This window comes from Pseudoliparis swirei, chromosome 23, assembly GCF_029220125.1.
Source record: "Pseudoliparis swirei isolate HS2019 ecotype Mariana Trench chromosome 23, NWPU_hadal_v1, whole genome shotgun sequence".
NCBI classification, from domain to species: domain Eukaryota; kingdom Metazoa; phylum Chordata; class Actinopteri; order Perciformes; family Liparidae; genus Pseudoliparis; species Pseudoliparis swirei.
In genome coordinates, this window is record NC_079410.1 from 7,872,874 (window position 1) to 7,898,932 (window position 26,059).

Below are 26,059 nucleotides of genomic sequence, written 5' to 3' on the forward strand. Positions count from 1 at the left end.
ATGAACGGGGAGGAAGAATGAGGAGGAAGAACGAGGCGAACCCGCAGAGTGAAGACGAGGAATGAGAAGCGACCGGTGATGAAGAATGATGCTGATGACAGTGACTGGTCAGTTTCCCAGTGGACCGCCGTGTTTTATAGCGTTCACAGTTCACTAATCAAAACATACGGACTGGTGTTAAAACACAGATCTGCTAAGAGACATCAGCCAAGATGCATCATGGGGACAAAAAGAGGGGGGGGGGCAGGGGCCCTTTCACCACTTCCTGCTCCTCCACCTCCATCACCCGTGTTCGGACCACACCGCTGTTCAACCTTCATTTTGATCTCAACTGCACACCTGTGAGGTTTCGTGTCCACACACACCTGGCAAAGACCTCAAACCCGCTTCGCTGTCGTGAAATCTTTGCCTTTGTAGGCGGAGTCTAAAATCGAGTCTACCTTATTGAAGCAGACATACGACATTAACGAGAGAGTCAGCACACCTGTAGAAAACTGTTAATTCACTCCGTCAAGATGGGATAAAAAATCGCACCCAAAAATAATGACCGCTCCAGGAGAAAGCAAAAGGGGAGGACATCTTTGTGCCAGCGCACCAGTAGCCTTACATATTTACATAAATGTGTTTTAAAGGAAGCCCTTACTTATTTGTCCCTGAAGTCCATGCGCCTATCCCTCTGTGGAGTCTTCCTAACTAGGAGACGTGTGAAGTCTCCTTTTGTAATGTAAATATCAGCTAAGGGCGAAAACCTTCTCTGTTGCATTCTGTTACGGTTGCAGCTCTTTCTGGCTTTAAATCTGGAAAAGTCCTCTCCAAATATGTGGTGGTAGAAGTTATCGTTAAGACCAGCTTCTGATGTTTAGAGAGCCAGAGGTCAAATCCTGAGGTCACAGCGAAGGTCTCGATTAACTCTCACCTGTGGAGGTTTTCCACACATCTTTAAAAAGCTGTGATATGTCCACGTTGTGTTCACAGCTGGATTCTGGTGCCCCCGTGTGGTTAGAAAACATTGTTATATGCTACTGGTGGCGGTTTGAAGACGGAGACAACAGACGAGTGAAAACGGATTCATGCAGAGTCTTCATCACGAAGACACATTTCAGGTCACGCGGCGTTCTTTTTTACTTCCTCATCAGCAATCTGTCTCTCCCAAACTGTAGAGACGCTCCGTTTCCACAGCAATAGAAGGATCCCACAACAACAAACGTCTCCTCTTTCCTTTTCTCCCGGCTTGCTTTGCATCCGTATGTGTTTCAGTAGTTATGAGGGCATAACTCTCACATTTATAACCACTGCTTTATGAACAGTCTAGAAGTGGAAGAAGTACCCAGATCCTTGACTCAAGTAAAAGTAGCAGCTCAACAATGTAAACAAATAAAAGTCTGGGATTCAAAAGCAAAGTCTAGAAGTATCATCAGAAGAACTGACTTAAAGTTATGCCCTCTTCTTCAAATGATTATATATTATTGTATTAGATTGTTAAAACAACATTTAAGGAGTATTTAACTGTTTGGAAGTTTAGTCCAGAGGGTGTAACCCGAGGGCTCAGGCCCCTCCAAAGGGGCTCAATATGAACCTAAGGCCCATGCATGGATACTTTAAGATAATCAAATGTGTTTTTTTAATCCTTCATTTGTAAACTAACGAGTACATTTCTTTTGATTGTGTCCACAAACATCCACAAAGAGGTGTTGAGTTACCGGCTCATCGGTGTCCCCTACCTCTCATTCAGAAAGCCGTTGTTGCCCCTGAGCATGTTCTCTAGTGCACATCTTATTTCCAGCATGCAGGGCAGTAGACCCCTCTGCAGTTGTTGCCCCCCCCTTGCATACTCTAGAGCACAGGGCCATCCCTGCCCACCTAGTTGTGACGTCCTCAGCCAATGAGAGGCCAGTGCATGGTGAGCAAGCACCAATGAGGGGACTTTTTCATCTGTATAAAACTTTTCAGGACAGTTTGCCGGTTTGCACTTTTTGTCAGTCCAGGGCTCCGAGAGGAGAGCGACAACCCAGAGAGAGAGAGCGAGTGAGTGAGAGAGAGAGGGGGTCGAGAGAGAGCCACTGTGAAAGCAGGGGGGTTGCCAGTTTTTGATCCCAATCCCACACTTCCAGAAAGTGGTGGGTGAACATTTGAGCTTCACTTGTTTTAACTGCTCGGTGTCCGGCCGGCCTCAGACTTGATGTGAATGTTTCTGTGTCTTCTATCCCTTTTGTTCCCGAAGCCTCTCCGTTTCAGCGAGGATGGAAAACGCACACATGAAAGAGTCGCAAGACGTTCTGTCTCACTTCGGCGTCACTGAAGAAATCGGCCTTTCGCCCGAGCAGTTCAAGAAAAACCTGGATAGATATGGCTTCAACGGTGAGGGAGATGGATGGATGGATGGAGGGGTGGATGGAGGGAGGGAGGGATGCATGGAGCATTGGAAGGTGTAAAGAAAGAGTAGTAGTGAATTGAGTGATAAATGAATCTCAGGATGAAGGAGCACACATGTATCTTTGGATTTGAGAGTGAATTTTTGGAAGAGAGAGTGAAAGCCGCAGAGGCAGAAACACTGATCTCCTGAGATAGAATGGCTCAAACACAGTGAAGGGGAGAAGAAAGAGAAGAAAGAGAAGAAAGAGAAGGATGAGAAGAAAGAGAAGGATGAGAACGATGAGAAATCACGAGGATCTGGCACTGTGTGTGATATTCTTGATGAAGGTCTAACAGCGTGGGAGGCGGGGATGTTTGTGGAGCAGGTGCATCAGAGTTTCAGCTTTCTGACAATCGCTCCCACCGGCTTTATTTTTGATTGAAGATTCTTTATTTATGAGCGAATGACCCTTTCAACTTAAGGTCAACCTCGCTACTCATTTACCAACGGCCTCCCTCAGTGGGATGGAGCTGAGCGAAGGCCGTGAGATGCAGCTGAATGCCCTTTTTAAAACAAAGTGTGCAGAAGGACTTTGAGTTTGAGAAAACACCAGCATTGTAAAGGCAGTTTAAACTCGCTTTTTAAAATGCCTATTTGTTAAAAAATAAATAAAACCCAGAGTAACATAGAGCGTTTTATCGCCTCTTCTTTGCACTTAATCGTGCTAAACAGGTTGCAGTGAAGGTTCGAGGGGCATCTCAGCAGATAAATGTATGTTGATAGAGTAACTAAGTGATGAAGGTAACTGTAAAGGTCAGTGATTAAAGACACTTTATGAACTGGCAGAGGTTCAAGGAACCAGCTGCTTCCTCCCATTAATTAACCACTTAGAGTCCTATCAATAGTGCAATAGATAATAGTTTCTGTCAGGTGGGTTTGATTCTTAAATGTAAACGATGCAGTGCATTTATGCTCTTTATTGATATTGTTTGTCTCTCTTCACCCTCAGAGCTGCCAGCGGAGGAGGGTGAGTCCACTTTAAGCCTCAAACACCTGCTTTTCAATTACTTATGTTTGACTGTCCTTTTAACTCTGTGCCATGCGGACACACCTGTTCCTCTCACTTCCTGGCACGACAAGTCACACACTCGCTTCTCCTGCTGCCGCTGGTTATTGTGACCCAACGTACTAATAAGCCAAAGTCGGACATGTTGGATGTATGTCTTCAACAACACGTCTTTTTTTAACTGCCACGTCATACCTGCCACGATAGTTTTACTGTACTAACTTGTCCCAAAGAATATAGAAAGTAAAGTTATCCACACAAGTTTGAACACCATGGAGATAATCTATGTGTCAGATATTAAATATATAAATATATATTTATCGTTGGCTTCATTACAATCAATGCTTCTCATGCTTAACCTTTCATGGTGACCATTTTACATGCACAAACACGTATATTATTGAGATGACGTTGTTTTATACCATGTAAATATCTAGGTACACACACAATTGGCCACACACACACTTGAATGCTGTCTTTGATGTGATTTGATGAACATGTTTCACAGGAAAGACGATCTGGGAGCTGGTGGTGGAACAGTTTGAGGACCTGTTGGTCAGAATCTTACTGCTGGCCGCCTGCATCTCTTTTGTGAGTTTGTTCACTTTTCTCTTTTCCAAGATACGTGTGTTTGTATTTCCATTGTTCAGTAGTCACACACGCCTGCTGAGGGGTTACTGTGTATTTAAGGATCTAACGCTTAGAAGCAATTTGGACATATGTGCTCCATATTAAATCACCAGAGCCATAATATAACAATAACTCCGAGTCCAAACCAAAGGAACAAACATCTCTCATAGGAATGAAAAGAAAAGCCAAGAAAAGAGAGTATGAAGTTAAAGTTCAGACCCGTTGCTTAACAGTTTGTAATAGTTTGCCACAAAATAGGATTTCATTATTATTGATGACTATATTATCATACAGAAGATCATTAGTAGAAATCTGAAAACCCTAAATTTATAAATTGTATATAACATATTTGACATTTTAGCTAAATGTACACCACTTAATAAAACTCATGCATGCAGCATGTTGGAGCCGACCAATCAGACGGTGTATCAACAATTAAAGCACTTGCGTGCCTCTCCCACTCGCCCATAACAAGCTCCCCCAATTAAATGATTATGTTTCTGTCTGATTTTAGGGACTACCGAACAGAGAGAGTGAAATATTAAATATTAGCTGCTCATTCAAAGTTGTTTTAAATAAAGCAACCATGTCTCACAAAGAGAAGTGAAGTCTCACAAAGTAGAAGACAGAAGTGCTCGATAAGAACCCAACGGTGACGGGAGACCTGTGAACCGTGAGCTGCATCTTTTCTGGTGTGTTTTGTCGTTACACACACACACTCGCACACACACTCTGGCCGACACACACAGCGTGTACATCGCCGAGTTATTAAATTACATTTGGATCCATGTCCTCACTCACATTTACACCAGGAATCTCTCTCTCTCTCTCACTCTCTCTCACCCTCTCTCTCTCTCTCCTCTGTTGCTCTCTCCAAAAACAGTTTTGTGGAGGAGAGGAGGCTGGACACATTGTCTTAATCCTCGATCTCTGCCCTCCGGCCTCCCTGCACAGCTGTCACTATGGCCTTAGAAGGCCTGACGGCTGCGTGTGTGTGAGTGTGTGTGTGTGTGTGTGTGTGAAATAGAGAGAGCAAGATAAAGAGATAGAGAGAGCGTGTGCACATATGCATAGCAGGAGCTTTATTTTAAGAAAGTCTCAAGCCAGGATGAGAAACTGTATCCTTAGACAAAGGTCAGGGATGGAGGGAACGAGGGATGGCTTGCCGCAGCAGGAGAGAGTGAGAGACAGGGAGTGGGGGTTCGAGGATTGGGTTGCACAATGGCATTGTTTGTGTGACAAATGAGCGCAATAGATTCAGAGTGGTATACGGTTTCTAAAAGTTTGAACTGCAGAGACACGGTCGTCCTATTCATACGCGCCAGGAATGCGGCTCACAACCTCCGACCCTCAGCGCGGAGATCGATCGTGTCTTTGAAGGGAGGCCGGGCGAAGACAGGCCGCAGAGAGCCCGGGCGACTATTTTTGGAAAAGGGTGAGAAAAGATGTGAGATGAAGAGCAGGCGAAAGCAAATCGCAGATTGTGAGGAGGAGGAGGAGCAGGAAGGCGGACGGCGTAGCTCGTGGAGGAGGACGGGCCTCGCTCCGCCGGCCTGAGACTCATCCGTGTCAATGTCAACCAGGAGGCTTTCCGAAGCAGAGTCCCACCAGGGAGGCCACAGTGGGACTGGAGAGTCACATGTGGAGGAAAGACTTCACACACAGGGTGACATGAGAGACAACAAGGATCCAGCGATAGTTCGTAACTGTCATAAATAGATGCTCCGTTCTTTCTTCTGTTTAACGCTGACCGGCAGTAAACGATGACACCGTTGCCCCGAGCGACGACGGGCGCACAACAAGGAAAACAGTTATGAAGTATATCAATTACTCAAGATGAAGTCAGCGTGATCTTTCACTACAAAGATCCACAAACCCAAAGATAACAAATACGAAAAAATGCTTTTTGAGAAGTGTTTATAAAGAGATGCAGAAAGCATCAACAATAAAATGGCGCTGTGATAAAATAACATTTTGAAAAAGCCCCTAGTTGCAACCTCTGTGGGGCTGCAACTCGGCTTTTTTAAATAATCTTCCCAAATTACTGATGTCAGATGTTTGTAAAACACCTGTCAGTACTTTCCAGAGCTCAACTTTATGTCAATAAAGTTTTATTCGAACAACAGTGCTGATCAAAAAAAGAAAGAAAGATCCTAGAAGCTGAAATCAGATAATGTTTGTCATTTTGTTCTTGATAAACGGGAATTATGATAAACGTGACTTATGATAAACGTGACTTCATGTTAGACTAAATCTTTCAGCGTGAGTAAGTGTTGTCAGTAGATCAACAATAAAAGACATTTCAGTCTTTAGTGATTTTGCTAAAAGTGTTGCTGCCATGTCTTGAATGTGAGGTGTGTGCTGCTTTTGTGTTTTCATATGATTGTTAATTGATATCTTTGGATTTTGGACCGTCGGTCAAAACACAACAAGCTAACTTGTGATGGGAATTTTGTCACAAAAATAATTGTTCGCTCGAGACTTAGTGGTATTTAAAATGTCACCTCACTTCCCAGAAATCCTAAACATCATAAAGTAAAAGGTTTGTTCATTCTGACACGCTCTCCCTCTCCATCTCTTTCAGGTGCTGGCTTTATTTGAGGATGGTGAGGAGACTGTCACTGCCTTCGTAGAGCCCTTCGTCATCCTCCTCATCCTCATTGCAAATGCTATCGTTGGAGTGTGGCAGGTCAGTGAACACACACACAGAGAGAGAAAGAGAGAGAGAGAGGAACAATCACAAGGACACATACCTGCCCCTGCATGTCTTTTACACACACCTAAATATACTTTTATACTTAGCAACAGTCACACACAATAAATCCCACGCGATGGTTCAGGTCGCAGCCCGTGTCCTTTACAGCGAGCACACGGGAGCTCTGGAGTTCGAGGGAGTCCAGAATGAGAGAGATGACGTCAGCCGGAGGTGAAAAGGCCAAAGGTTAAGCCGACGCGGTGGCGAGGGGGGGGGAGGCGGACTGGGACCCTTGAAGGCTCAAACTGCAGTCTGCTTTGTTACAATCCACAGTAAAAATACAGAGCGGCGATTGGGTTACCACAGGCTGGGGGAGTGTGTGTGTGTGCGTGTGTGTGTGTGTGTGTGGGGTCGGAGGGGGGTTTCATATGAATCCTGCGGCAGTCATTTGGAAACTATGCACAAAGATTCCCACATGGTGGGTACGGGGGAGACGGGGGATTTACACGTTGAGGCGGAAGCCACAGACTAAAGCCGACATCATGTGGTGGACTTCATCAACCTGTCGTTCAGCGGACTCACACCACGGTCACTCAAGATGTGTTCAATGTCAAACTTTTACCATAATTCAGCATCGCATTACCCAAATGATGAATTCTGGTACTGCTGCTGTTCTCCTGTTCTTTGAGGACGGATTAACTTTAGTTCTATTTCCTTTATATATTTGAATTGTTGCTGAATGGGTGTCTAACTGCACCTGGCAATGAAAGAATAATTGCCATTGTGACATCCATCCGTCACGCAATCTGCAACTTTTAACGTACAATTGACAGCAATACAAATGTTTGATGTTTTGCTCTGTGTGTATGTTTGCAACAGAATCGCAATGCAGAGAGCGCCATCGAGGCTCTGAAGGAGTACGAGCCGGAGATGGGGAAGGTTTACCGGTCGGACAGGAAGAGCGTGCAGATGATCAAGGCCAGGGAGATCGTTCCTGGCGATGTGGTGGAAGTTTCCGGTAAAATTCACCACACTGAAGGGTCTCTCTCTCTTTCCACCGCCTTACCTCAAAGTCTGTTGGGCCACTAAAAACACGTCAGGAACAGTCAAGTGTAAAAACAATCGGTGCAGCAGCAGTGAATCCTCAGGGTCAAAGAACATAACTTGTGATGGCCTTTTTTTAGTCGGGAGATGAGGAAGTAAAAGAAGCAGCAGTTTGATGATAAAGTCTCGTAAAAAAAGGCTTACTTTGGCTTGTATGTGAAAGTCAAATCACTAAGAATAAACTTTAATAATATTCAGAGCCCACTTTAACGATGTAGCACACACTAATACTGAAGCCAAACTCATCTCTGCAGCTTATTCAGGACTTCTGAACCTTGGATGGAGAAAGCAAGTGTTCTAGGAGCTGACCGTCACTTCAGAGAGATGATAATCGCCTCTGAGCTGGAGCTCGATGACGAGAACTAGAAACTCTAAATTCATTTGACTCCTGTTTTCATAGAACGAAGAAATCAAGCTTCTGGGCTCATTCGCTCGGATATTACAAAAGAGTCACGTGTGTGTGTGCGTGTGTGTATGTGTGTGTGCGCGTGTGTGTGTGTGTGTGTGTGAGCACATGTCTCTTGATGTCCTTGGGAATGAACATGGGCCCTTTTAAGGCAATCAGAGAAAAAAGGGGTGGAGGGGAACTGAAGGAACTTGCCGCGGGAAGAAAAAAAACACAGGCTTGAGTATAAATACCCTTAATATCGCCGGCCGGCTCGCTCCTCTGTCTCTCCCTCTCCCTCTGTTTGCTGTACACCTGTTCTTTTCATTTCATGATCTCCCCCTCCCTCTGTCTGGGACTGTGGTATCAGTTTTCAACAACAACACTATCCACCCACAGTGCTAAAAACCAGTCAATCAAGCCCCCATCCCCTTGTCCTGCTGCAGTCACATCGCCATGAAGCTGTTTGTGCCGTCATGCGGCCAGAAAATCTGCTCGACAAATCAAAATGGCCTGATGAACTTTTTGTGTGCGTGTGTGTCTCTGTGTGTGTGTGTCTTTGTTTGTGTGGACACTAGTTGGTGACAAAGTGCCAGCCGACATCCGGCTCATCTCCATCAAATCCACCACCCTGCGTGTGGACCAGTCCATTCTCACCGGTCGGTATCAGGGGGCCAGACAGACGTGGTGTGTTGATGTCCTCTTCCGAACCTGAGCCCCTCACCTGACACCGGTGTGTCTCCCGTAGGCGAGTCCGTCAGCGTGATCAAACACACGGACGCCGTCCCAGACCCCCGCGCCGTCAACCAGGACAAGAAGAACATGCTGTTTTCTGTGAGACTTTTTTTATCACATCTTTAAAAACCTGCAAAGTTTCCAAAGTACTTTGAGAGATGAAGAAAAGCCAAATCAAGGCAATATACCAACAGAAAGCTCAACAGTGAGGCCCGACAAAAGAAAGACAAACTAGGAAAGTAACAACATACAATACAGTAACAATAAAACCAATTGACAAACATATTAGAAGACAAACGTATTAGTTAGCCTTCTAGCATTTGCTCATTTGGACCAAACACAAAGCACTAAAGTTTTGGAGAAATCGAATTTTGACCTGATGATGGTGCTGGAGGAAAAGTCAGAGGATCACTAAAGTTATTACAGTTCATCCTGAGGGGGACGTGAAAGCAATCCGAACTAAATGTCATGGCAATTTCCCCAATATCCGTTAAGATATATAATTAAAGAACACAAAAGTAAACCATCATAGCGGCGCTCAATGAAAAGTCAGGCGTTCACAAACGTCTGTCGGATTCATCCTCTGGGGATCGTGAATTTCTGCACAAAATGTCATCGCAATCCATCCAATAGTTGAGATGTTTCCGTTCGATCCAGATCGAGCGGCTAACTTTCGAACGGTTCCTCTCCGTCTTTGCTCAAACTCTGATCAGGGAACCAACATCGCTTCAGGAAAAGCCACCGGTATCGCCGTAGCAACGGCCGTCTCCACTGAGATCGGAAAGATCCGTGACCAGATGGCTGCCACCGAGCAGGAGAGGACCCCCCTGCAGAAGAAACTCGACGAGTTCGGAGAGCAGCTCTCCAAGGTGGGTGAGGCCGACTGGCTGAAACAGGATCACCACGGTGACACTTAACTATTTATTCATTTTGTAAAAAAAGAGGACCAATATTAGTGAGATGTCAATGTGTCTCACACCTCCCCCTGACTGCCCGTCCTCCAGGTCATCTCCCTCATCTGTGTGGCCGTGTGGATGATCAACATTGGCCACTTCAACGATCCCGTCCACGGAGGCTCGTGGATCCGCGGGGCCGTCTACTATTTCAAGATTGCTGTGGCTCTGGCTGTGGCTGCCATCCCCGAAGGTAAACTCTGAGACGGTCTACGGCGCGTCTGGCGTCGCACTCCTGATGTGACGGTCCATTAAAAATCAAATGAAAACCACTGGCTGATGGATCGCTACGACAGTGCACGTTGAGGAAGAGGTCCATCGATTGTGCTCATCAAAGTTTGCTCACAGGTATTAAAAAAGTCATGTAATGTTGTACACGTGCCAGGTTTTGAGTAGGAAGAAGAACATGTGGAATAAAAAAAAAAACATCTCTCTGCTGCATTGATTTTGAGTTTTTATAATCAGAGCCTCTTGGAGTGTGAGTTGATTTGCTCAAGGTGTGAACTATCCAGACGAGTACAACCACCGTCAATTGTTTTTGGTGGTTTTGATGACAGCCATCTTTTTAACCTCACCATAACCTTCCACATGTGTCCTGGTCTGGACAGGGATCTCTGCTCACCAACTCTTTTTTCCCCCCGATAAACTCACAGAGGATCTTCAGCTAGTGACCGGTGCAGCTTATCTGGCTCTTGTCACTCTGTTTGTCACAGACAGGAAGCCCAACTCCAACAATAGATGCCAGTTGGAAGACGTGCGGTCAGTAAATCAAGCGCTTATATATAGTCACTCGGCTCTCTGTATTGACGTCTAACTGGTCTGCCCTCGGTGCGTAGGAGCCATCAACACTCGAATCAGAAACCTTCTCGCCGCCTGAACGGGAGCGATGATTTAGAGGTGGTCAGCTGCAAACGGTGGCCATGCTCATCACACACCACGCCCCCGCGACGCCAACAGGACATCATCGTCTGCAAAGACAGACGCCACCATAATGTCACCAAACTGGACGCTCTCCAGATCTTTTCCCACCGTCGTCAGAGTCGATTTCTGCCAAGAGTCTGAACACAGATCTGACTGAAGGGCTCCCCCCCCCACTACAGGAATACCCCAGGCCTGGTGTCCTCCAGCTGATGGGGTTAGGGACCCCACAACTGTTGTTAGCAAACGATAGTGGCAGCTGGCTTTGAGCAGACATGTCAAATTGTTCTTTCTTTAATTTAGTTCTTCTTCATGTTGTTGTCCATCTTCCACCAGTGACTGTTTATTTCATTCAGCACCTCCATGCCTGATCTCTCGCTCCACCGCAGGTCTGCCCGCTGTCATCACCACCTGCCTGGCTCTGGGAACACGCCGCATGGCCAAGAAGAACGCCATCGTCAGGAGCCTGCCCTCTGTGGAGACCCTGGGCTGCACCTCCGTCATCTGCTCCGACAAGACCGGCACCCTCACCACCAACCAGATGTGTGTCACCAAGGTAGGTTCACGCTCACAGAACCAAAAGCATCGATCCAGATAGGTGACGGGAAACAAGAGCAGATGTAATGCGCGTGGTCGTTTGTGTCCACGCAGATGTTCGTCATTGACAAAGTCGAGGCTGACAATGTTTCCCTCGGTCAGTTTGACATCTCAGGCTCTAAGTACACCCCCGAGGGAGAAATGTAAGTGTCACAAGAGTTCAAAGTTCATCTTAACCCTTGTGTTGCCTTCGGGTCATTTTGACCCGATTAAATATCCCCTCCCCCCCTTCTTTGGGTTGACCCGACCGATTTCACCCTTCCCCCTCCTATTATTATATTTATTTTTTACATTTTTTACCCTTTAGTTCAATTATTAAAACCTCCAGAAAATTATTAGAATTAATATTGTTTTCCAAGTTTAAGTGTGAGGCACTTTGTTTGTTTGTTGACTACGAAAGAACAATCATTAAACATTGAATGGGGTCAAATTAACCCGAGCGGCAGGGGGTGTAATATTGATCGTTCAAAAATGACCAGCATTCTCTGGTGAAGGACCATGCACACACCAACACTATAACACATTGTTAAAACTTGTTCTTTTTTTGAACTGAATATTTCATTTCATTCTTTTTTCTTCCCAGTACAAGGAATGGCATGTCGGTGAAGTGCGGCCAGTACGACGGACTGGTCGAGCTGGCCACCATCTGCGCTCTGTGCAACGACTCTTCTCTGGACTACAACGAGGTCTGAGAGCACAACGTGTGTTCATGACGCTCAACGGTCAGTTGTGATCCGCGGGCATCTTTAAATGTACCTTTGTTCTGTCTTTTTGCTCCGCGGTGCAGTCCAAGGGCATTTATGAGAAAGTGGGCGAGGCCACAGAAACAGCGCTGTCCTGCTTGGTGGAGAAGATGAACGTGTTCAACACTGAAGTGCGTGGCCTGTCCAAGGTGGAGCGGGCAAACGCGTGCTGCTCTGTGAGTATACGGAAGTATTCCATGAAGCACGTAGCATGTTATAAGAATAATAATCCATATAGCGCTTTTAAAGATACTCAAAGACACTTTACATGTTACATTCATACACCGTAGACACAGCTACAGGGAGAAATTCAGGGTTTAGTGTCTTGCTCAAGGACACATTGACTCGTGTGGGGATTGAACCACCAACCCCCTGTTTCATAGACGGATCTGCTAAGCACTGACCCAGTCGCCCCCATTTTAGTGTAACGCATTGAAGGATTATCACAAGTTTGCAACATCAACTTAAAGGTAATAATAATATGTGAATGTCCACAGCCCTGAAGTGGTAACAAAAAAATGTGTTTAATGTTTAATTAGTGGAAAAAATACAAATACAAACAGTGACCTAATCGATGGGCAAGACTCAACCTTGATTTGAGATCATTTCCCCCTAGTTGACCTTCTTCTTCCTCATTTCCTCACAGGTGATCAAGCAGCTGATGAAGAAGGAGTTCACCCTGGAGTTCTCCAGAGACAGAAAGTCCATGTCGGTTTACTGCTCTCCTGCCAAGTCGGGCAAAACTCCTGTAGGAAACAAGATGTTTGTCAAAGTGAGCGTGTGACACAAAGTCCACACCGAGGTCCTGAAGGTCACAGCGGCGCTTTTGGGGGCGTTTTAATTTCACGATGAAACAGCCAAGAAATTACCAAAATGAACTTCAATGAATCGAATCATACAGTCAAATACCCGACGTTGATGGATGCTGTTGTTGCGTTCACTCTGTCCACAGGGCGCTCCAGAAGGTGTCATCGACCGGTGCTCGTACATTCGCGTTGGCACCAGCCGCGTTCCTCTGACCGGCCCGGTCAAAGACAACATCCTGTCGGTCATCAAGGAGTGGGGCACCGGGCGCGACACCCTCCGCTGTCTGGCACTGGCCACCTCCGACACGCCGATGAGGAAGGAGGACATGAACCTGGTGGACTCCACCAAGTTCGTCAACTATGAGGTAGAGGATGAAGAAACGTCAAGGCGGAAATGAAAGACTCGTCGGATTGTACAAGAAGACCGTGACTCACCTGTGACCGTGGATAACAGGAAAACAACTGCTGGAATGTTGTTGTTTATTCTCCTGCTTGAAAGTATCTCTAAAGGACACTAAATATGTTGTTGTCCTTTTTCTCTCCAGACTGAATTGACCTTTGTGGGCTGTGTCGGCATGCTGGACCCTCCCCGTAAGGAAGTCATGGGCTCCATTCAGCTGTGCAGGGCCGCTGGCATCCGGGTCATCATGATCACCGGTCAGTAGGCGCAACACGCGCAGTATTTGAATCTCAAACCCAAAAAAACTGTCACAGATACGTCAAAATCTACATTTCCGTCCTCCCAGGTGACAACAAAGGCACAGCTGTGGCCATCTGCCGTCGTATCGGCATCTTCACTGAGGAAGAGGATGTCACCGGCAAGGCCTTCACCGGCCGGGAGTTCGATGACCTCGACCTGTGCGACCAGAAGATCGCCGTTCGAAAGGCCGGCTGCTTCGCCAGAGTGGAACCGTCCCACAAGTCGAAGATCGTGGAGTTCCTGCAGGGCTTCGATGAGATCACCGCCATGGTGAGCCGGAAAGACACGCTGTCGTTCCATCTCGCTGGAAATGGAATGAAACCGTCATCTTCACCGCCTCTCATCTCTCTCTGCCCTTCACCTAGACCGGCGATGGAGTGAACGACGCCCCCGCCTTGAAGAAGGCGGAGATTGGCATCGCCATGGGCTCTGGCACCGCCGTTGCCAAGTCCGCCTCTGAGATGATCCTGGCCGACGACAACTTCGCCTCCATTGTGTCCGCCGTGGAGGAGGGCAGAGCCATTTACAACAACATGAAGCAGTTCATCCGCTACCTCATCTCCTCCAACGTCGGCGAGGTCGTCTGGTGAGTGCGTCATGAGGTGGAATCATACCTTTTACAAGAGAGTCAGAACTGATACTAATCGGCTTCCTCTCCCCGACGCGCAGCATCTTCCTGACGGCGGCCCTGGGTCTGCCCGAGGCTCTGATCCCCGTCCAGCTGCTGTGGGTCAACCTCGTGACGGACGGTCTGCCCGCCACCGCGCTGGGCTTCAACCCTCCTGACCTGGACATCATGGGCAAAGCCCCCCGCTCCCCCAAAGAGCCCCTCATCTCAGGCTGGCTCTTCTTCAGATACATGGCCATCGGAGGTGAAAACGCATCACGTTCCTCTTTTCACCTGGTGGCGTTTGTGTGTCGTGGCAATTTCCTTTATTTCGTCTGAAACGGCCTCAGACCATTTTTTGACCGCGCTGTCATTCAAAATAAGACTCACAGAGGAATGTTCTTTCTCAATGATGTCGTTGCCATGGTGACACATCCGCCTTCCGGGCACCGTGAACAAAGTTAAGATTGATTTCTTCAACGACTCCATCAAAAACTCTCTGGCGGCCACACGTTCAGTGAAGACTGTGGATGTTAACTGTCGGATGAATAGTTAGATATTGAAATACTTTAATAATATCTCCTCCAGGTTATGTTGGTGCTGCAACTGTTGCAGCAGCCGTCTGGTGGTTCCTGTACTGTGATGAAGGCCCAATGATTTCCTTCTACCAGCTGGTTAGTATTCAACGCTCTAATATTTGTGTACTCTTCCTACAAATGGTGGCCGATGACACAGCGCACGCCATCCAGACACAGTCTGTGTGAACGAGTTTCAGAGTAAGAGCGTATGTCTCCGTCTCCCCCCTCAGTCGCACTTCATGCAGTGCAGCGAGGGCAACGAGGAGTTCTCTGGGATCCACTGCGAGGTGTTTGAGGCCGCGCCCCCAATGACCATGGCTCTGTCTGTGCTGGTCACCATCGAGATGTGCAACGCTCTGAACAGGTCCGACGACACGAGGAACTCACTTCCTGCTCCGCACGCACCGCGACGCCCTCAGTGAACAATAGACGGCATTCTGACCAGCGGCGTCGAGTAGAGTACATTCACTCGAGCGCTGAGCCAAAGTACGCACTTAAAGTACTTGGGTATTTCCATTTGATGACACTTTGTACTTCTATTCCGCTTACAAGTCAGTAGCACACTTTTCTTGGCGGAAAAAGTACTTTTATTTTTGATATTTTAAGTACGATTATCTGATAATACTCCTGTACTTGTCTTTATAAGGGGGGTTAAAATGCTACATTTGTAAACTTCTGTATTGGTGCTTTTACATAACAGTATTTTATTTTTGTAAGTAAAAATTCGCTCCTAATCGAACTACAATAACAACAACAGTAAAAAGCGATGTCGGCAGAAGTAATAATGCATATTATAGAACATATATCAACATTACACCCATGTCTGTCACTTTTTCCATGGTGAGCACTTATTCTCACTAATGCAACAGACACTCCCATCATGCAGAGATGTGAAGTCGTATGATATCTCTATTTCTATGATGTTATTATGATTATGAAGAAGAGACAATACACAACATGTCGATCTCCTCCTCCTTCAAGATGCAACATATAAAAGTGTCACATGCTCACTCTTCAGGTCCTTTTGTCGACATTTGTCTTCTTACATTCACCTGAGCACACAAATACTTTCAGTCTGCATTAACGTTCACCTCCGCCTCCCCCATCCAACCCCACCTTCCTCCTCCTCCTCCTCCTCCTCCACCCCCCAGCTTGTCTGAGAACCAGTCCCTGGTGCGCATGCCCCCCTGGAGCAACGGCTGGCTGGTGGGCGCCATGACCCTCTCCATGTCCCTTCACTTCATGATCATCTACGTCGACCCCCTGCCCGTGAGTCTGACCTCCTGCACCACGAACATCCCTCGACCCCTCTCTCTCTCTCTCTCACACACACACACACACACACACCCTCCACGTTGCCATTGCTTGAATACTTAACAGATGAGGAACCGCTCAGCTGCCCAAATTACTATCGGGGGTTTTGAGGAGGCACACAAGCGAACCAGCTGCTCAGCTTTGTGAGCTCCGAAAATGGTTTGATTAGTTTTTTCTCTGAAGTGAATTTGCAGCTTAACCAATAGTGGGAAGATACAAATTCACGGAAATGAAAACGCATTCTTCAGAGGGAATAACGCGACATAGTCATAAGCACTGACGTTAGTATTATTGCACATCTGGTTGTGCAGCTTTACAGCGACGTTGCTCTCGCCCACAGATGATCTTCAAGCTCACTCACTTGAACGTGGAGCAGTGGCTGATGGTGCTGAAGCTCTCCTTCCCGGTCATCCTCATTGACGAGGTTCTCAAGTTTGTGGCCCGCACATATCTGGAGGGTAAGCTGTGAGATACAACATGGTTCCTTCCTTCTGCATCGGCGTGGTGTTTCTAGTGAGGAAGCCGCTCGGTGTCAGATACGCATCGTGTACATAAAACGCAGATGTCGCCACATGATTTCAAGTTTATGACCCCGAGTGCAACACGACTGACGCTTGACACGATTAGCTGAGGTGATATTCAAACAGAATATTTACAAGATGCCAGACCTTTTAAAATATACATGTTTTTTTAATGAAACGTTACATGACTTCATCCTCATACTTTAACATTTTAACCTGAACCCGTGCTACGAATGTCTCCACTGAATTGATTTTTAAGGAACATATTGATGAATGGAATAATTTACCTCCTGATTAAATGAGTCATTTCAACCTCTTTTCTTCTTCCTCGCACAATTTTAATGATCTCCCACTAATGACCTCCTTTAATCTCTGTTGACTGTAATGGGATGCTTCTAACTTTCCTCTCCTTGGACGCTCTTCTTCCTCATTCCCTCTCCGGCAGTCTAAACCTGCCCCCCCCTCCACACCCCGTAACTAAAGGTCCCCTGAAGGCTCAAGCACTCGGCATCGTGCACAGATCTGTTGTTGACTTTGTCTCCGTCTTGCAAATCTTTGAGTGTAGCTGGGATCAGTTCGTCTGGCTTTACCGCTTTGGAATTGTCACTAGAAATCGAATAATTGGTCCCAGCATTGTGCATAGTGGGTGTTTAATGTTTAAAGTTTGAAGAGGTTACTTCAGTTTATTGCTTCCAGTAGATTGTAGATGCTCTAGAAGTAGACAAAGCAACATTAGCACGCTTTAACTACGCATTTAATGTCAATCCAATACATGCAAGAAAAACGTTGCTGGATTATTTCCCCGACAGACCATAACAGCTCATTTGCTGTGGTGGTTTTGGAAAAGCAGCCTTCTCTTAATTTGACTTTGCTCAGAAAAAACCTTTTCCTCAAATCTTTATTTTTTTTAAATGAGTTTAACTTGTAGTTATTATTCTAATTTGAATAATTCTTCCCCACTTTGTGAAACTGGTGGTCGGTTCAATACCGAGAAAATGTATCCATCAAGACTTGATTTTGGGGAATATGCAAATGTGTTGTCTTGTATAGAAAATCCATCCAGGCTGCAAACAGTTTAAAAATGTCAAACGTATCTGACTATTTCTCGTCTTTGAGCAGTTGCCAGGCAACCAGCAGACTCCCGGAAGATACTGATCCCAGCCACAAAAAATCTCGTTAAAAAAGCAAATTCTTTTTCTTTTACATTTATTAAACCAAGAAAATAAAGTGTGTTAATTAGTGATGTTTGGAGGAGACACGCTAGCTGTTTGGTTATGCTAAGCTAGCTGGGATGGAGGAAGAGTTTAGCTCATCATCCGACTAACGAGAGGCAACAAATCCAATTAGTGTTTTTCCCAAAACACACTGTAGCAGGTCTCACGCCGCTACCCGTGGGTTTCTCCCAAAAGCTCCAAGGATCAGCCAGGCACACAGAGGTTTCGTTGGATACCATGTTTATTTGTATCTACACAATACTCAGCAGACCGCAAACCTGCGCCCCTGCTCACTCTGCCCTGCTCCACTCTCAACTGGGAGCTTTTATGAGGGCGGCCTCGGCTGCTGACTGATTGCCAATCACCAGCAGCCGAGGCCAAATGAGAGACAGCTGCCACACACACGGACTCTTCTCTCAAAGCATTTTCCGACACAACATAAACCTCGGCACGCTGCCGTACCGCTCAGCTGACCCGCTTGTTTTGCTCTGCAGGGAAAGTCTAAGAGGCAAAGAGCGACAGAAGCAGAGAGAGAGAGAGAGAGCAGAGGATGGAGAGGAAAAGGCAGAGCGCTGCCGCTGGAGGAGCCAGCAGCCGCTTGCCGTGATCAAAACATTTGGCGGCGTGAAAACAAAAGAAAACAAAATAAGCCATCTGAAAAAACACCAAAAGAAAGCTGCAAAATATTTTTTGCTGTGTATGTACTGAAGTTAATATGTAGGTGAGTTATTCAAAATATTGTGTTGATTCTATTCTTAAAGAATAAAGATATGTATTCAAGAAAGTCTTGGATGTCGTTTTCAAAAGTTTTTTATATGTAAACAATGGTATTAATAGATGTTGAATGTCTATTTCTGATTACGGTTATGTCATTCAATGGAGCACAACAGGAATAATAATTATTATTATTATTAAGGGTTAGTAAGTGTTGCATCAACATTAAAATAACACATTTACGAATGCTGTTTGGTTTATGAGAGTTGCTGCACAGGTGAGACAGCGGCAGATGTTATCACAATAAAGTCACACGTTGATGTATAATCCCGTATTAATACCTTAAGACTAAACTATCATCTCTCTCCAGGTAACAAAGGTTTCGTGCAGCAGCTGTACTTTGTATTTTCAAGATCGTGTATTTCCAACTGAGGTTGGATGGAAATGATCAAATCACACAGTATATTAAAGTATATCGCATAGAGAAATATAATATGCACATCAGTCTTTTTCATTTCCTTTGACCCTTTCTGAATAGCAGGCGTCTCTGGTTGAGAAACCTTCTCATAGTGTTTGAATATGAACTCAAAGGTTGAAGAAAAGATTGTGACGGCCTATATTTCCTTTCTAAAATGTATGAACATAGAACAAAGTGACGGGATGGGACACATTCACATTTCTTCATAGAGTTCACGTCTGTTCAAATACACAACCGTGAACTAACTTGGAGTTTAAAAGCTACGCGAACAAGATCAGTGAACGATGCCGAGTTAAAACAAAAAGACGACAATTATGCATACGATCACAACCCCGTCTGAGTTTCTACTTTGTGCCGCAGTTATTCATTATTGCACTGTGATCCGCTGCTTTACAAAGAAATGTTTGCATTTCAATTAGTGACAGTGAAATACAGACTGCGGAGCGTTTCATGTCAGTTTAACAGATTACATTTACGAGTGTTAGGAGAGGAATAAAAGTGTTACTGGATTTTAGAAAAAAGGTAATGTGAACACTTTTCTTCTTTTTTTACCCAAAAGCATTTAAGTTTTGGGGGTAAAGCAACAGTTTCAGTCATCGACATGGTAACCGTCACCTCGATCCCCAAAACAATGTCTCTTTAGGAGCATCCCATGTTAGAGGTGCTAGCAGCACCAGCTGGTGGTCGCAGTGGTCACCACAGTATTTCATGTGGTCGGTCGGTCCTTATTGGAGAAGTGAATTGTGGTCCGTGCTCTTTGGTTCCAGTATATATATATATATATATATATATAAAACTCACGAAGCGTCTGCAGGCAGGGAACCAGCTTCACTGACTCCGTCCTCCAGGATTTCCCTGACTTGTTCGATGCTCTCAGCCTGCCGAATTACCTCCAGCTTCATCTGAAGGGGCAGACGGGGAACATTGATGTGTATATATGGAATTGATTTGACGATTTGACCATTTGTTTACCACCACCACTCCTCCTCCTCTCAAGCTAACTTCTCCAACGTGTTGCCTCCTACCTGCAGCGACTGGGACAGCTGGACGAAGTCCATCTGGACCGTCTGGCTGGTGTCCACCTGCGAGCGCAGGCTGATCAGTTGGCTCCGCAGCTCCAGACACTGTTGATGCATGGATGCCTGACAGCCGCGGAGAAAATCGTTAAGACAATGTATGTCTTTGGCAACTAGCCGTAGTGTCGACGAAAGAACGCACGTCACGATTTGTTGGACTCGCAATGTAAGAGTAATCCAGTATTATGGATTCATGGCCCACCACATGTCACACTCGCTTCTCATTATGTTCATATTGTAAAGCAGGCTCACACGACATGTGCATTTATTTCTTAATTTCCTGAAACAGACCAATAATCATGATTAATCACTTAATTAATCAGGATTCCTCAGAGGATGAAAATACAATTTTTTCCGTTCAAGGACTCCATCAATCAGGAAGTTGTTTTAAGATCGTCCTTTTTTTGTTTGTTCATACGATTACTAACGCTTAATTTGTATAAATAATCAGCACAACAGACCTCGCTGAGGCACACAGGCAGCGTGGAGTTAAAAGAAGCAGGTTGCATTTACTTTGTCAGCACTGAGGGTCTTGTTGGTGCGCTGCACATGAGACAGCGCCAACCGCAGGGCGTCCAGCTCAGTGCGGCAGGCCAGCAGTTCAGCCTGCAACTGGTCCTTCTGACTCTGGATCCTCTCCGTCTCCGTCTTCAGACTGGACAGCTGCACTGCACGGGCAAGGAGCGACAGAAAACATGCTCATTACAAGTGGCCTCTTATGAAGTGAAATAAATCTGAATGAAATGTAACGCTACACCAATCTTAATTGGCTTATCAGAGTAATAATAAAACTGCAGACTCACCTTCTAAAACTTCTAATGACAGTAGTTGCAAGTTGGAGCAGGCAGGAGGGGAAGAGAGAGAGAGAGAGAGAAATTAAAACTGTGTCAAGACCGTCAGTAAGGCAAACCTGCCCTAAATAATGATATCCTCCACAGACCGTCCTCCTCTGTCCGGGCGGCCAGCTGCTCCCTCAGGTTGACGATCTCGATGCGAAGACGCTCCTCGCAGTGCGCCCCCTGGTGGTCAGAGTCAGTCAGCCACGCAGCAGACACATAAACAGAAACCACCTGCTAGACAAGTTGTTCAAGAACCTCAAATTAAAAAGACACCAAATAAAAATGTAAAACTAACAACAGATACAAAAATATATATATCCTTGCAGAGCCAGGACATTGACAATTAATGAACCTCCAATTAATGAAGTTGTTTCAATAATTTACAGTCATCTCAACAACTATCTGAAATGAAGAAAAACAGCTAGTCAAGCAGATATGCTGCAAACGAAAACCTAGAGCAGTTATTTTACCTGCAGTGTTGCTGGGAATGATGAGCTGGAGTCAGGTCCCTCATCCTCAACCTCCTCTCCTTTCAGTCGGGACAGCTCACTGCACACCTTCCTCTGGGAAAAGGATAACTCTGCCTGGACACACACATATAGATGTGAACACCTACGTCTGCTGAATGAGGTCACCGTACTTTATGTAATACGTAACGTACTGATCAAGTGGCTACTGTTGGCTTAATCGCCGCGTGATGGACGAGTGAGTCATGAAGCACTTGGGATACGCATTTATGGAAAAAACTCACTTTAAGAGCCGCAACTTCATTTATGTTTTCATCATCGTTCTCATTGTAATCAAGATGGTTGAAATACAACCAACCACAAACAATTTTACATTTGAGATGAATCTTATGTCTGCACACTAAATATGCCAGTTAGCTTAGCAGAGCAAAAAACCTGGAAGAGGAGGTTAACAGCTGGCCTTTCCAATGGCAAATACCTCAAAAGGTCACAAATCAAACACTGTTAGTTTAATCTGTAACACCCATGACTAAAATGTAGAATCATTATATTGTGAGCTGGCAACCTTACAGTGAGGAAAGTATTCCTTGGAGATAAATCACAAACACTCGACCTCAAGTCACTCACCAGCCGACTCTGGACGGCATTCTGTGATTGGCTGAAAGATTTCTGCAAATCCTGGAGGAGGACCTCTGAAGTGTGGACCTGACACTGCAGCATTGACACCTGGACACACACACACACACATGCGTGTCAGTCTGCACTGACTCTCACTGCTGCAGACTCAGAGGCGTGCTGCTCACCTGTTTGTGTGTGTGGTTGGTCTGTGTGTCCAGCTCCCTCTCCAGCTCCTCCTTCTCAACCTGCAGCCGACACACCTGCCCTCGCAGCTCTGACACCTGCACGGGAAAAAAATATCACATCCTAATTACACCGCCACGTCATTTGTTTTCGGGGAAGCTTTTGGTCGGACTGAGAACTTTGCGTGAATGTTCTTCCGTCGTAAAAGTGTAAAACCCGACTTTAGAAACTGTACCCGATCACTGAGTGTATCCCAGTCGCCGTGCGTGACCAGCCGGTGTCCGGCCGGCGGCAGGTAGATGGCTTCGGGCACCAAAGTTCCCGTGGAGACCAGAGAGTCGGTGTCCTCCTGAGCGTGGAGTTTTCTGGGCAGAGAGGGCGTGTCTAACGAGAAGGACGACAACGAGGCCGAGTCGCAGTTCCGCAGTGAAAAATACGCCTCCGATGCGGGAGGAGTCCCTTCGCCCTCCACCACCGCCGCCTCGGGCTCAGCTGATTGGTTGTGCCTCCTGTCCGTCGACAACATGGCCTCGGCCTCCGCCAGGCTGCTGGTGCTGGTCGACGTGGGGGCGTCATTACTGGAGACTTCTGCAGCTGTCCTGCCTCTCCTTCCACTGATCTAACAGGTAGAGAAAAATAAATAACGCCTGGGATTACGACCAGGACATTTATGAACAATTTGAGAGAAAAAAAGACACAAAGTCAAACACTGACCACGTTCTGTCCCCCGGCTCTCCTCCACTCCCCAGCCTGAGACTGGAGGACGGATATCCGAGCCTCATACTGCGCTGCCGTCTCTGTGGAGACAACAGGATCATGAAATAATGATTACATTCTCCAGTCAGATGAACAGCATCCGGTTTGTCTCAATGGTTGAGATCAAATAAGATATATTTTCATAAACTCACAATACTTCAAAAAAGTAAACGGGTAGCCGCATTTGAGATTGTATTATATTAGCAAGACTTTCAATTTATAACGATAAACACATTGTTTTAAAAAGAAGTATAACTTCACCGACATGCAACCGTTTCCCTGTCCTCTCCCGATTCCTTGTTTTGTACCTGAACTATACGCTAATGTTTTAGTTTGATCTTTCATTCTGAGCTTTGAATAAAATGTTTAACTTATGCTATTGATTTAAAGTAAACAGGAAAATATTACGTGTGTGTCCATTTGGTCTCGTTTCAAAATTACACGAACGGGGAAAGAAAAAATGAAAGGAAAAAAATACTTAAGAATATGAAATCAGATAAATGTGCACACAAGGTCCTTCACAATCTCACCGTGCTTATCACACACATAAACGCACACACTGACCTCTGAGAGCCTCCTGCAGGGACTGGATCTCTTGATCACATTGTTTTTGAAGCTCTGCCAGTTCCTCCTGTTTGCTCAGCTCGCAGATCGTCGCCACGCCCTGCCAGTGTTCGGCCTGAGCTCGGAACTCGGCTAGCTGGGCCTGCAGGCTCGCCTCTGAAAATGACAGAGACGTATTTAAGCTTCATTCCGTCGTTTATAAGATGTTTGCATCTTCTTTGCATCTTTGAAGATGTTTGCATCTTCAAAATGTGGACTCATATGGGAATCTTTAGTCATTCACAGAAAAAGAAATAACAGTCTGTAATATTGTTCATACCCAGATCTGGGCTCAGTTCAAAGAGATGATATATATCAATAATAAACAGTTATAGAGCTAAACATGTTGTGTATTACATCCAGTTTCACAGCTTGGGTCTCTGACACTCAGTTATTCTCTTAACACTAGTTAGTATCAAGGTGATTCAATAACCTATTTTCAGCTGTCAGGGTCCTGGATCTCTGATCTAAAAACACAACTTCGGGGTCTATTATTTACATTACATCATGATTACCTTATATGACTACAGGTGCCACATAAAATGAACTTATCAATTGATTTACGGCTGTAAAGACTCCTGCACACATGTACACAATGTGTTATATTTCTCTGACGTATTGTTGGTGAGCACAGCTGAGAATGTCTGTCTTCTGATGTTGGACAACTTCACAGCAACACCTGTAGTTCCAGTTTGAAGGTAAACGCTTAGCGTGACAAGCAGATCCACCTTGTTTTAGTGTCAAGTTGTTACAGTCGTCACGTAGCTGCAATAATAACTAATTGAAGACGTGTCACCGAGAGCTCGCATTGCGTTCGGGTGGTTTAGACAAGGTCCGGTGTTACGGTTTAACAAGCGACCGTGTTAACTGGTGACTTTCAGCCGAACGCGTCCGTTGTCGTCGTAGTTACGACAGCTATAGAAAATAGGATGAGAACACGTAGCTGTCCTCGTGAATACCACTGTCAACCCCTCTCATATAAAACGTATATATAGATGACATATACAAAATAAACAATGCGGCATGCTACGTATTATCGTCTTTTTATCCAACAGCTGGCGTAACTACGACAACAACGGCCGCCTTCGGCTGTAAGTCGCCAGTTAACAGGGTCGCCTGTTAAATCGTAACACCAAACCACCGGTTGAACGTCAGTTAGCTCGCGGCTAGCAGCACCCGTTCATTCCTATGGCGGTCAGCGATGCGAACGGGCCGTGAGCCGTTTAACTGACCAGAGTGTTTCACTCACAAAGCAACAAGTTCACGTTGACGCTTTTCTTTTTGAAAGTGTCAGGATTTAATCCTCTCACAAGCCGTCACATGAGAAATAAAGCCGGCTCAAGTTGAACGTTGCTAATTATTTATGTAGTATTAGCTACCTGCGTCTTCAGTCTTGGAGCTCATGTTCTCGGAGAAAAAATAAAAAATAAATAAATAAAAACACCAACGACGTCTCTCAAGAGTCCGAGAAACGTGTCGCAGTCATTTTGCCCGGGCAGCAGGACTCTGGGGTGGAAACGTCAACTTCAGGAAACAACTTTCCCCGGTCTGAGCCTGCGGAAATCACGTCAACCTCCTTCCTGTTCGCAAAGCTCTCTCCCCATTTGCTTTGACTTGTAATGTCACTGTTTGTATTTATTATTGTGTTTGAACACCAAGAGAAGTGTGAACGTGTTTTCTTCTTGTCGCTGCCACACCCGGACATCACGAGTGGTGACCACTGGAGGTCACTCAGCCGCATACTTAAAGATTATACGACTGCAGCATCATTTATTTACTAAGGACGTCATTATTACTTTGTTTCCTTTGCAGATTGGGCATTGAGATACTTCAATGTTTGAAAAAAAGGCGTATTTTTTAAACATATATATAATAATTTCCCATTTGATGGAAGAACAAGTTGGTGTTTCATAAACTAAATGTTTACAATTGTCCTAATGATACGAGTTAGATCAAGTCCTAAGTCAGCTTAAACATTTTTAGGTTGTTAAACTTTTGACTTATGTCCCAACACTGACAATATTACAGAAGAATATTTTTTTAATAAATGAGGAATGAATGAATGAAAACAATCCAGTTAAATTTTTTTAGATTCAGCTTCTCCACAAAGCTAGTTGGAGGTGCAAAGTGTGAACTGCTCCTCGGCTGCGTGTTATCAAAAGATTGTGTAATCGCGATGAATATCGTACATGTTCAGCGGGACTTGATAGTGGTTCATGTTGCAGTTAATCCTATTTAAGGGATACATAAACTTAATCTGTTGAACAATGACGGGTGAAATAAGTCAAGGGAGATGTTTAAAAGCAGCCTTGATATTAGCAGGGGTCTTTTTGCACCTGCTTCCTTTGCTTGACAAAGGCATGCCTATTCAAGGTTTAGTTTCCTGTGTTTGCTTTTCAATAAAAT

At 45.4% G+C, this 26,059-nt stretch overlaps 2 protein-coding genes across 5 annotated transcripts; one reads left to right on the forward strand and one right to left on the reverse strand.

Annotated features, from left to right (window-relative positions):
• Positions 1-2,007: 2,007 nt before the first annotated feature.
• Positions 2,008-18,706, forward strand: atp2a1 (ATPase sarcoplasmic/endoplasmic reticulum Ca2+ transporting 1). Of its 2 annotated transcripts, XM_056406502.1 has the most exons (25): positions 2,008-2,117; positions 2,222-2,358; positions 3,363-3,380; positions 3,928-4,010; positions 6,634-6,738; positions 7,624-7,762; positions 8,812-8,892; positions 8,982-9,067; positions 9,682-9,837; positions 9,973-10,114; positions 11,229-11,395; positions 11,491-11,579; positions 12,020-12,122; positions 12,224-12,355; positions 12,826-12,951; positions 13,132-13,350; positions 13,531-13,642; positions 13,732-13,955; positions 14,051-14,271; positions 14,355-14,557; positions 14,881-14,966; positions 15,101-15,234; positions 16,022-16,139; positions 16,525-16,642; positions 18,414-18,706. In XM_056406502.1, exons 2-25 carry the CDS (start codon positions 2,241-2,243, stop codon positions 18,422-18,424), a joined length of 2,991 nt encoding a protein of 996 aa, XP_056262477.1. In that variant the 5' UTR covers positions 2,008-2,117; positions 2,222-2,240; the 3' UTR covers positions 18,425-18,706. The 2 variants fall into 2 exon arrangements, with proteins under 2 accessions (XP_056262477.1, XP_056262478.1); XM_056406503.1 differs by lacking the exons at positions 2,008-2,117; positions 2,222-2,358; positions 3,363-3,380; positions 3,928-4,010 and adding an exon at positions 5,401-5,484.
• Positions 13,310-25,325, reverse strand: rabep2 (rabaptin, RAB GTPase binding effector protein 2). 3 transcript variants are annotated; one of them, XM_056406505.1, is made up of 13 exons: positions 25,033-25,325; positions 23,615-23,770; positions 23,009-23,091; positions 22,530-22,913; positions 22,297-22,392; positions 22,121-22,219; positions 21,497-21,610; positions 21,128-21,206; positions 20,991-21,002; positions 20,701-20,855; positions 20,137-20,253; positions 19,913-20,013; positions 13,310-13,343 (listed from the first exon to the last, which is right to left on the reverse strand). In XM_056406505.1, exons 1-13 carry the CDS (start codon positions 25,055-25,057, stop codon positions 13,340-13,342), a joined length of 1,425 nt encoding a protein of 474 aa, XP_056262480.1. In that variant the 5' UTR covers positions 25,058-25,325; the 3' UTR covers positions 13,310-13,339. The 3 variants fall into 3 exon arrangements, with proteins under 3 accessions (XP_056262480.1, XP_056262479.1, XP_056262481.1); XM_056406504.1 differs by lacking the exon at positions 13,310-13,343 and having other exon boundaries at positions 18,143-20,013; XM_056406506.1 differs by lacking the exons at positions 13,310-13,343; positions 25,033-25,325 and having other exon boundaries at positions 18,143-20,013; positions 22,530-22,908; positions 23,615-23,707.
• Between the last annotated feature and the right edge of the window lie 734 nt (positions 25,326-26,059).

Excerpts from the sequence above, each read along its gene's own strand:
- atp2a1 (XM_056406502.1), top strand. The coding sequence starts at position 2,241 with ATGGAAAACGCACACATGAAAGAGTCGCAAGACGTTCTGTCTCACTTC. Across the intron at positions 7,763-8,811 it reads CGATGTGGTGGAAGTTTCCG|TTGGTGACAAAGTGCCAGCC; the intron begins GTAAAATTCACC and ends TGTGGACACTAG. Across the intron at positions 13,351-13,530 it reads CCAAGTTCGTCAACTATGAG|ACTGAATTGACCTTTGTGGG; the intron begins GTAGAGGATGAA and ends TTTTCTCTCCAG.
- rabep2 (XM_056406505.1), bottom strand. The coding sequence starts at position 25,057 with ATGAGCTCCAAGACTGAAGACGCAG. Across the intron at positions 22,220-22,296 it reads CCAACCACACACACAAACAG|GTGTCAATGCTGCAGTGTCA; the intron begins GTGAGCAGCACG and ends GTGTGTGTCCAG. Across the intron at positions 21,207-21,496 it reads CATTCCCAGCAACACTGCAG|GGGGCGCACTGCGAGGAGCG; the intron begins GTAAAATAACTG and ends TCTGACCACCAG.